Source organism: Centruroides sculpturatus, unplaced genomic scaffold (genome assembly GCF_000671375.1).
Source record: "Centruroides sculpturatus isolate CEXI.00-Female unplaced genomic scaffold, Cexi_2.0 scaffold877, whole genome shotgun sequence".
In the NCBI taxonomy this organism is placed as follows: domain Eukaryota; kingdom Metazoa; phylum Arthropoda; class Arachnida; order Scorpiones; family Buthidae; genus Centruroides; species Centruroides sculpturatus.
In genome coordinates, this window is record NW_019385282.1 from 81,921 (window position 1) to 92,836 (window position 10,916).

At 35.9% G+C, this 10,916-nt stretch overlaps 2 protein-coding genes across 2 annotated transcripts; both read left to right on the forward strand.

Annotated features, from left to right (window-relative positions):
- Window positions 1-280: 280 nt before the first annotated feature.
- On the forward strand, window positions 281-1,147 carry LOC111637144 (the record flags this gene model as incomplete). Its single annotated transcript, XM_023382566.1, has 1 exon — window positions 281-1,147. A coding segment is annotated over one exon (867 nt), but the record flags the coding sequence as incomplete, so codon positions are not given.
- An 8,071-nt stretch (window positions 1,148-9,218) lies between these two features.
- Window positions 9,219-10,361, forward strand: LOC111637145. Its single transcript, XM_023382567.1, has one exon. The coding sequence runs from the start codon at window positions 9,219-9,221 to the stop codon at window positions 10,359-10,361; it is 1,143 nt and encodes a 380-aa protein (XP_023238335.1).
- Window positions 10,362-10,916: the final 555 nt, after the last annotated feature.

The following is a 10,916-nucleotide window of genomic DNA, read 5'->3' on the forward strand; positions in this document are numbered from 1 at the left end:
TGTTGTTTCTTAACAAACAGATTTTTAACTGACATTCAAAAGCACAAAATACCTATTGACAGAAGGAACTGTCAATCCTTGTGACGTATCCGTAAAAAACAGTAAAAAACCCCCTATAATTACCTCAAACGTCATCGGGCAGCCGAACTACTTTCCCGCCGTCCGTAGCGCCAACTACAGAGAGATTTCTATCGTCTGGACAGTATTATATAAATTATATATAAATTAGGTACTGTACATATAATTATATATTAATTATATATAAATTANGCCCCAATTCGCGGCAAGGATGGAAGACCTATATCGGTACTATTTGAATAGTAGAGGCGTAGATTCCTTCGAAAGATTGACGAAGCTAGTTGTTTCGGACCACCTTAAGACTAAGCTAGATGCCGACACTAGGTGTTACGTTTTGTTGCAAGAGGGTAAGGGTTGGTTCCTGCCGGAAGAGATAGCCAGAAACGCTGAAAAGCATGCGGAAGCAGTTGGAAATGGGGAGTTCAGGTGTAAATCCGAAAAAGATAAAGGAACAGCCTTTGGAACTGGGGGTGTGAGCGTGAACAATAGAGAGCCAGAGCGGAGGGAATCAAAAATGAAATGTTATATTTGTGATCAGACGGGACATTTCAAACGTGATTGCCCTCGGAGACGTGTTAAGGATGAAATGCTGAGGTCTAGAGCAGCGCGAGTGGTAACGACGTTAGACGAAACGGTAAAGTCTGATGAGAAGTTAGTAGCTAGGGTAAGAATCGGAAAGGATACGATTAGTGGAAACTTACCCGCTAGCGTAAACGAAAACCTCCTGCTTACTTATCAAGGTCGAAAATTTTCTGCAATAGTAGACACTGGGGTTGAAATAACGGTGATGAGAAAGGCTTTGATACCCGATTACATATCCCGTACAGAGGGTAAGACGAAGTTAATCGGCGCGTTCGGACAGCAGGTATCCGCAACGTTAGTAACCATACCTGTAAGCTTAAAAGGGTGGTTGGGCAGAAAGAAAAATTATTATGATCCAGTAGTAATTACCTGCGCTTTGACCGATGAGCTTAGCTGCGCTGCGGATGCGTTACTTTCGGCAGCCGATTATTGCGCATTAAAGGGAGCCAAGCGGACGGGAAGAAAAAAAAAACGGAAAAAAACGTAGCGAGAGGGTCATAGGTGAAAGGGTTAGCAAAGGAGATAGTCCAAACCCTAAGGTGGATAAAAGGGGCAATATAAAAATATATTGCGAGGCATGTAGTAGTTGTCAGGTACGCACTCCCTTTCGGCAAAATGACCGTACACCTCATAGTACGAAATTGATACGTTGGGCATTAGCGTCACGGAAATACAATGTCGCGACCAGGCACAGAAAAAGGAAAAAGCGTACTAATGCTGACGCCCTATCCAGGCTGGAAGTCTGGAGCAGTCCGGAACCTCCAGATCAGACGAGCAAGGCATATTAAATGTCGTATTAAGTCCTTCGGATAGATTTAAGTGATATCTACAAGGTGATTCTGAATATAGATTAATGGAACAATTTGTCAATGATAGTATTGTACTGTAAATATGTGTCTGCTAGATGTTAAGTACTTATAACGGTAAATAATTTGTTAGTATACCATAATGTCTATAGTAATCTGCTCCTTGTATTAGAAAAAGGGGGAAATGTATTGTAAGAACTGATTTGTGTAATGATAATTATGGTGCGTGGTGATGGTGTATGTTTAGGTCAAACAGGCTTTTGTTAAAGCGCAGTTTGAACCTTGTCGGTGGGAGATGTAAAGTAGTGACCTTTTAGCAGAGTGGGGACAAAAGAGGCGCGACATTGTCAATTGGACCCACGTGCGGTCAGGTAATACCACTTGTAAAGTATTGACTTGTAAACAAGGGTAAACAAAGGAAGCGCCGGCTTTGTTAATTGGACCCACCTGCAGTCAGACGGTAATGGTAAACAAACGAACGTAAACAAGTGGCGGATGTTTGTGTAAGCTTCACTCTTGTCGGATAACGGCGGACCCGAGTGTAAGCTGTTCAGGCATGAAAAAGGATTGTGATTGGTCGGAAGTCCCCGTTCCAAATCCCTTAAATTGCGGGGCGAACGAGAGAGGAGGAGAGAAGGGCAAGAGACTGACACACGGTTGTCTCAGGCACTTGGGAAGCAGACCTCATTAAAGTAGCTTTTGGGACCCAAACTATTTTTACTGCTTTGTTCCATTCAATCTTCTCTCTCACAGTTTCTATAGCTTTACAAGGTCATGCTAGTTTCTTCTTTCTGCTTCCATGTTCAAAAATGCAGGGATTTATTCTGGAACGTNAAGAACGTAATTTTTTAAAAATATTTAAAAATATACGGCCAGCTAGTATTCACCCTACTATAAACATTTCACCTCCCGTGACTTTTATGAGAATGTCCTGGGAAATCCAACACCAGCTGTTCTCAAGGTCATCCAGCTGTAAACACAATGAGTCATCAGTGTTAAATTTCGCAGAAAGGCGAGACAATGGAAAATAGAGTTCGAATCTTTTTCTTCAACATTAACGCATTTTTTCGTTTTTTTCAGTGTTAAGTATTTTTTACGTTTAATTACATTAATATCAAAAATTGATCGAAGTTCAAGGGGTTAAGAAAGAAAAAAATCTCACTTCGAAAAGCAAGAGTCATTTTTATTAGTGCAATCGTTTTTATTTGTACTTATCTTGACTTTTATCGGTTCCTATAATAAATTTCTCTTAGAACATGAATCAAATCAAATTTATGTCTACTAGGATTTATTATATTAGTGTTTTCTTTCTGAAAAATGAGAAAGTCTTAATCAGAAATAAACAACTTTTATTGATCATCTGGTATTTCATATAGAGATATTGCATTTGTGTTTGAGACCTCAAAGTTTATTTTCAGCACGACATGTGCTGAAAATAAACATACATTGACTATGTGCTAAAACATACATTGACTATGTGCTAAAACAAATTAAAATTATTACAATATTTTAAAAAATTTCGACAACAATAATATTTAATATTTTGGTTAATAACATCAAAATATATACTGTATATAAATCAACAAAAACTTGCTCATATTAAAATCTAAACATTTATTTTTGTATAAATATAAACACGTTTCAAAAAATTTCAGGCTGTACCTGAATTTTTACTTAGGCATCTCTCATTTGCTTTTGCACGCAAAAATAATTATTTTTCTCACCCGATTCCCTTTTGTTTTGTTGATATGCATTGTTCAGCGCAGATAGACTCTTTACTCCAAATAGCATGGTTTCATCGCTAGGTGACTGAAGAGTAGTCCTTGTAGAATGGCCAAATAGGCGTGCAGGGGAAAAATGCCGTTTGGAAGGATTTGATTTAAGAGAAACTAGTTCTTATTCAAGAGTCAACGAAANCCCTTATTCCATAAGTGCTTAACACCATATAAGGAAATTAATTTATTGTAACTTTATTATAATTATATATATTTTTTCCGCCACAGGGCGCCACGCTACGGAGATTTTACGCTAACTATCGTCTGTACAGTATGTAAATAGGTACCGTAAGTCCAATACAGTACTGTAATTTTATAGATTTCTTGTGAAAGAAACATTTCTTATTTAACGGCGATTAAAATTATTTATATTAATGATGTCTACAAAGTTCAACGAAGTTTTCATAGAAAAATAAGTTATTAGAAATCGGCCGCTGTTTGCTGAGCTGTTCCACGACGAAAACAAGCTTTAGCAATGGCGATGTCGAATGGTGCACACTCGGTAAGTAATCCTACAATTTATTGTTTATAGCGTAGTTTATACGGATTATTCCCAAAAATAATATACGTGTTTTGGAAATGTTGAGTCGGATTAGTCTAGAATCGATTAATTTTATGGAAATGTTGAGTCGGTTAGTCTAGAATCGATTAATTTTATGGAAATGTTGAGTCGGATTAGTCTAGAATCGATTAATTTTATGGAAGAAAANTATATACCAAAATTGCTTAGTTCAGGAACCAAATATTAGTAAAAATGTTTTTGACCTCTTTACAGATCATCAGTAGTTTTCATAACTATGTTTGTGTGTACTTATATAAATGGTGCCAGTGTTGTCTGAATTAGTTAAAGCATGGTATATCTGTATTATTAATTTATAAAATTTGTAACAGTTACCTAAAGTAGATTAAAAGTTTGCTAATCTGTCCACAGTAATCTTTATTGTCTGGTAATCCAAAATTTTCTGGGTACTGATGGGTTAAGAGGATGTCAATCAGAAATAGCTTTTTTTCCGAATAATGCAATTTTTTATTTGTCAAATTTAATACAATTGTTAAATTAAACAATAAATTACGATTTATAAAGATATAACAAAATCTCACAAATTCTAATAATAAACCACTTGAATATGCAAATTGTTTTGTAGTGTATACAGCAAATATGGCAAATAGGTGATATCTATAATCATCCTAATTGATTTTTTTTTCATTTTTACAGCCTTATCAGTAAATTTTCTTCTTTTTACATTTAAATTTACTAGTCTATTGTTATTTTGATATTTTCATTCAAAATCGCGACTTTGATAGCTATTTCCGACTGGCATCCTCTTAACCCATAAGTACCGATTACAGCGCCACAGCACTGGCGAAAATTTAAATTTGTCGACTGGAATTCCTTCGGATAACCGACGTTTCGGATAAACGACCTTCGGATAAACGATGCTCTACTGTAATTCAATCTTTTAATGAAGAATGAAATGAGCATGTTCAGCAATAATCATGGGATCAGTAGGGAAGATATGGGAATCCCTCTCTGAAAATACTGCTCATAATGAATAAACTTGAGACAATTATATATCCCATAATGGATATCTCAAATTACATAAATGTTATGCAACGGTGTGTAGGTAAATTTTTAACAACTGGCTCGCTTTGTAGCTGCAAAGGGAGTGAGAGGAAAAATAAACGGATGTAGAATATCCAGAAATTAAAAAAAAAAATCCAGCAACGAGTTGCTTTACTTTCTTGGCTACATTTAAAATTATCGTGGCACAATTTGTTATATTTTATTTTAAAAAACTTTTTATATTTTTAATTATTATGAAATGGCAAAAAGCTTAGTTTTGATGGNTGAAAGTCAGCCAGACAGTTATACGTTCGTTTCTATATATATAGATTAAAACTATAAGAAACTTACAAAGTGACTTGAAATAATTTTATTGAGAAACGCAAATTAATAGTTTATTCAGAAACATTCATTCAAAACATTTAATTTATTAAATACATTTTTTGACATTAAAATATTACAAATTCATTATTTACCAAAAAAACACATAGTAATGCATGAAAGACAACAGCCAGAAAGTTATACGTTCGTTTCTATATATATAGATTATAATTATAACAATTTTATAAAGTGGCGTTAAATAATTTTATTGAGAAACGCAAATTAATAGTTTATTCAGAAACATTTATCCAAAAAATTTAATTTATTAAATACATTTTTTGACATTAAAATATTACATATTCATTATTACCAAAAACCATAAAAACGAGAAAAAACTTTTGTTTGAATACAAACGAAAAATACATCAACAAGATATTAACATTTCATTAGATACAAATGAACAATAAATAAGCAAAAAATAAGTTTTCTTAATCATGCTCGAGCCAGTCTCGAGCGGGTTCCGTAGCGTTAAAAAANTAATCTCTATTATAGAAAGTTAAGAGACGAGAAAGAGAGATCTCTAGAAAATAGACTTCTCAGAAAGAGATTTCGCAGAGAGAGAAAGTATACAGATAGATATAAAAAAAAAATACCTGTATGTTCCCGATCCGTAATATGGGTCGTTGGAAAAAACGTTCCTCGATCGTCACAGCAGTTATGGCGAGGTAGCGACGGATAGGGTGGCGGTATGGGTCAGTAGGTGTGTCAGTCGATGTCCGCCTATTAAATATCCGCGTTGTAAATGTCCGCCTTGTGGACTACGTCCAAGCCCTCTTTATACTATTTTTGAGAGGGTGAAAACTATGACATCATTAATGATTCATACGCACACCTGTTCGTGTGTTGATGTTTGGATCTAGCTTGTACGGACAACTGACACAGAGAAGTTTGTTTAATTTATTGATATTGGTGTCTAGAGGATATGATTTCATAATATAAATTTCTATAGGTTTGACGGCTCTCATCCATAAATTAACATTCAGCTGACAATAATTTCTTTAACCTGGTCAACTATCTAGATATTGTTTATATCAAACGTCGCGTTTGATTACGAACGAGGCGATTTATTGCTGTAACCACGTGTCACGTGCAACCAAAGAGGGGGTAAAAAATTTCTTACTCCTGTCTTGTTGATATTAACGTCTATAGAATTACCTTTAAACAAATGGAGGAGATTTTTTTATTGATATTTTAACAATTTTTTTCGAGGAGATCGTCTCGGTCATCGACTGCAGAAGCCCCCTTTTTCCTTTTTTTACCTAATCACGAGGTTTATTAGAGGTTTCGGACCTTCACGAAAACAAAAACTACATGTGCTTTTTTTGTTAGTCGTTTGCTAGCTATTACATTGCTGTTATTTATAAGGTTTGGTTCTGATATAAACTTAAACTTTTATAGTTAGTTTCACGTTTACTCATTAAGACACACTTACATTCACGTTCCATCTGTCAAAAGGCTGGGAATTTCACGATTCGTGCCAGAAATTGATGTCGTACAACCGGTACTAACACAAAAATCCTTATCTAATAAATCATAACAAACTTTTACACAAGTTTTACTCAAATCGTAGTTTTTGTGGGACTGTAAAGACTGGTTTTGCATATAATAGGGCAATATGTTTCTTTGTTTTCTATTATCTTTTCTGTACTCTTACTATACTGCACATTATCCCGGTTTTTTATCCTCCTTATTAAAAGGTTTTGGCTTCACAGCCGCTTCGCTGCAAGTCAGCAGCATGACACTACTTCAACCAGTTAGCCTCTACTATCTCTCGGTTCAGAATGTAGCTTTCTTTCTCTTGTCTTCACGTGTTCGTATTCCCGCACTCACTTTGCGAATTGTTTGCCCGTCGGCTATCCTTCCTCTTACTGTCGAGTAGTACAAATATGGCTTCTTCTGTCACCTGCATGTACTAGAATAGGCTCTTTGGTGAGGGGAGTGTGAAGTTTGTATCTTTGCACAGTCGGGTACAAGGATCACTTCTTCCATAGCGGCATATGGAACGATTGCTCGTTCTTGCCCGGTGAGTGTAAAGGACTCCTTTTTTGTGCTGTACAAAGAAAAACAATCGGGTAAAACACATTATGCAAGAAAACTTCTAGTTAAATTTCAAACAAAATTTTACTTTATATTTTGTATAAATTTACCTGATTTATGTTCATAAATTAATTTTTTTACGTGAGGTAAATTATGATTTTAGACACAGATTATGTGAAATTTTTATGTACAGTAGACCCCTATAAAACGGGTTCCTATAGTATAGATTCCTATATGACGGCGAAAAAATATTACGTATTTTGGAAATGTTCCGTCGAATTAGACTAGAATCGATTAATTTTATGGATGAAAAACTTTCAAACAGCCGTAGTTTGTAAACTGCAAACGTGCCGGGCTGTGATTGGCTGGACTCGTAAAAAATGGATTCATAAAACCTGAACGTATCTACCGTGTTATGGGGGGTCGACTGTACTTCTATTGCATGTTAAACAATTTTTATTTATGCGTGATTGCTTTTATAAAACTATGAATAGGTCAACATTACACGAACTGTTATATCCTGTAATGAATAATTTATTTGAATACAGTAGACCTCCCTATAACACTGTTGATAATTCCGTGTTATATGAATTCCATGTTGTACGAGTCACTATGATTTTACAAATACGTTAGCCGTTCACAGCCCGGCAAACGTATTTGGAAAATCTAAGTGACTCGTACAACATGGAGTTCATAAAACACGGAATTATCAACAGTGGTATAGGCGGGGGTCTGCTGTAGTTTTGATGTCAGTAGTCCATCTTTGTATGAGTTATGTTTCGTATAACTGGAAAATATATAACGAATGTGTAGAAAAACTGCTCGTGAAAAGTGACAAAAAGAGAACATAGTTCGTCTGCGCTGCCATCTGCTATGAAAAATTAAAAATAACAATTAATTATTACAAAAACTAAACTCTCGTTGCACGTGGAGACATATATCTTTGATAGAGCAGAAAAAATAATAAATATAACGAAAATAAACAATTAGACTAGTCATAAAAACAATAAACGTACTCGTTTTCATACGCGCAAGATTTAAAAAAAAATCAACAAACGTCAATGCATAGAAATTAAATAAATCCCATGTTTCTACACCTCATAAATCCAAAAGAGTAAAAAGAAAAAAGATAAACAAAAAAAATCCATAAATATATATGTGACGAGATTTCTTAGAGACAGTTACATCGACATTGAATCGCTTTTCTTTACAACTTAACAACTAATCGGGCTTAGCAACGGATGGTTCTCCAACAATGGTTGGGAAACACGAAAGTTTTGTAAAATTAATTGAAAATAAGACTTCCAATGTCGATAATACTTCAATGTTAAATTTTCATTGAAGTATTTCTTCTAATAATTTCAAATATATTTTCTGTTTAAAAAACAATTAATTACTAGAATGTTTAACTGTAGAAATTTGCGAACACGATAATTCCCTAAAAGCACGTAACTATAAATTAACAAGGATTATTCTCTGTAACATCGATACACTTCAGTATTGTAAGGACAAGCTTAGATACAAACTTTGGATTTATGTCATTCCGGCATGTAAAGGGTCATGTAAAAACTTACTTTAGAACAAAAACAAGAATGAACACTTTTACGTATGTAGGACCGAGATGATAATAGAAATAAACCCTAATGTGAGAATCTGCCTGGGTTACAGAGTAATTTGTTACGCCTGTATCACTTAACTGAGAATATTTATGTCTATGGACGTAAGCCATTGTATACTGTATTGCTTATAGCATAAGGCGTTGGCCTCGGGAAAGGCCGTTAGGTGGCGCTTTATGTATCGTCAGTGGTTTTGGTGAGTCTTCTAATTTTGTGAATTTTTGTGCATTATTGCGTCTTTTTGGCGTTCTGTGTCCATAAACAGGCTGATAAGTGCCCGACGAGCCATCGTACGCAGAACAGCACTCTTAACTGGTGTGTACCGTGTTATTGTCTGACCACGTGCACCGACGGCGGTTAGGCCTAACCATCCTTTGTTATGGGTGGCCGTAAACCGAAATCTACACAGGAGTCTAACGACGAAGAGGTAAACAATCTAGGTTTCATCGAAGTTATAGAGGAAGTCAAAGGGCTGGTTTCTCCAATAGTCGGCAAAAGACCGGTCAACCAGCAAGAATTTCATAAGTTCGTTAAATTACTGCGGAAGCTCGTTGATCTCCAACTCGGAGCTGTTGAGAAGCACGCCGATATACAGGACAAGTTTATTAAACTCCAAAATGAAAAGACAGAAGTCCAAGCACGAGTCAAATCGTACGCGGATTGCTTGTCAAGGAATTCTGATGGTCTTCAGGAGCGTTTTCGCAACGCCTCTAATAAAAAAAGAGAAACCTTGATTTTAATACCGAATTCTGAGGACAAAGGTAAGGAGAACCCTAAAACTGTAAAGACTAGTCTAATGAAATTATTGTGTCCCAGAGAGTCTAGAATAAGCGTTGATAGCTGTGTAGTGATGAAAAATGGTAGAGTGAAACTGCAGTTACCTAATACAGAACATTTGGATAGGGCCCTACAGCTCATTGACACCAAGAGAGCTGAAGGGTTCCAGTATATAGCAAAACGGAAAACCAAATTGCTTCCTGTCATCCGGATACAACATATAGATAAGGACCTCAATGCAAATGAATTGTTTGATTGTCTGTGCTCCCAAAATGAATGCATAGAAAATGCTATCAAAAGCGGGGAAGAAATGAAGATTCTCTTCCCGATACCATCACGTTCTGACTTGAGTAATTCTTGGGTAATTAGAGTCTCCCCTAAGTTGAGATATCTTCTTAAGAAGAACCGTACAGTGTATGTTGGACTTCACTCCTCTCCAGTTCTGGATCATGTAGGCATACGTCAATGTTTTAATTGCTGTAAATTTGGCCATGTGGCATCAAACTGTGTCCCCAAGCACCCAGCATGCAGTCATTGTGGGGAGGAGGATCATAATTTCAAAAACTGTAAAAACAAGAATAACAACGCCTGTATCAAGTGCATTAATTGTATTCGCTGGTCACAATATTCAAAAAACCAAAACTGTGAGTTTCATCATAAAGCTTCAGATCCAAACTGTCCTAGAATGATAGCAGTAAAGCAGAAGTTAATAGAAAACACAAATTATGATGAATATGGCTACTAATCTATCCTTGAATGTTATGCAACTCAATCTAAAACACTCCAGAGATGCTACGGACAGTCTGGTGCAATTTTTAAGTGAAACCCCCATCGATATCCTATTAATCCAAGAACCATATACTTTCAATAATATCGTTACAGGCTTTCCATCCACTTTTAGGGTTTTTGCAGATGATAGGCATACTCCTTGGGCCTGTATTGTCATATGTAATTCTAACCTCCCAGTTCTGATGCTAGATCAGATTAGCAACAACACCTGCGTACTTGTTACCCTTCAACTGGATGATGAGGCCTACTACATCTGCTCCTGCTATTGCCCACCCAACGACCCACTTGAGGACATGTTACTCTCTCTTGACCAAATGTTCCGTATTATTCCATCTTCTAAACTTATTATGGGAGTTGATTCTAATGCCAGGAGTTACACTTGGTATGATATTGTTGAAAACAAGCGTGGGAGGCAATTTGAAGAGTTTGTCAATATGCATAATCTATACATTATCAACGAAAAATGTGGCCCAACTTATGAATCTCCGTTGGGGAAAAGCTGGGTGGACCT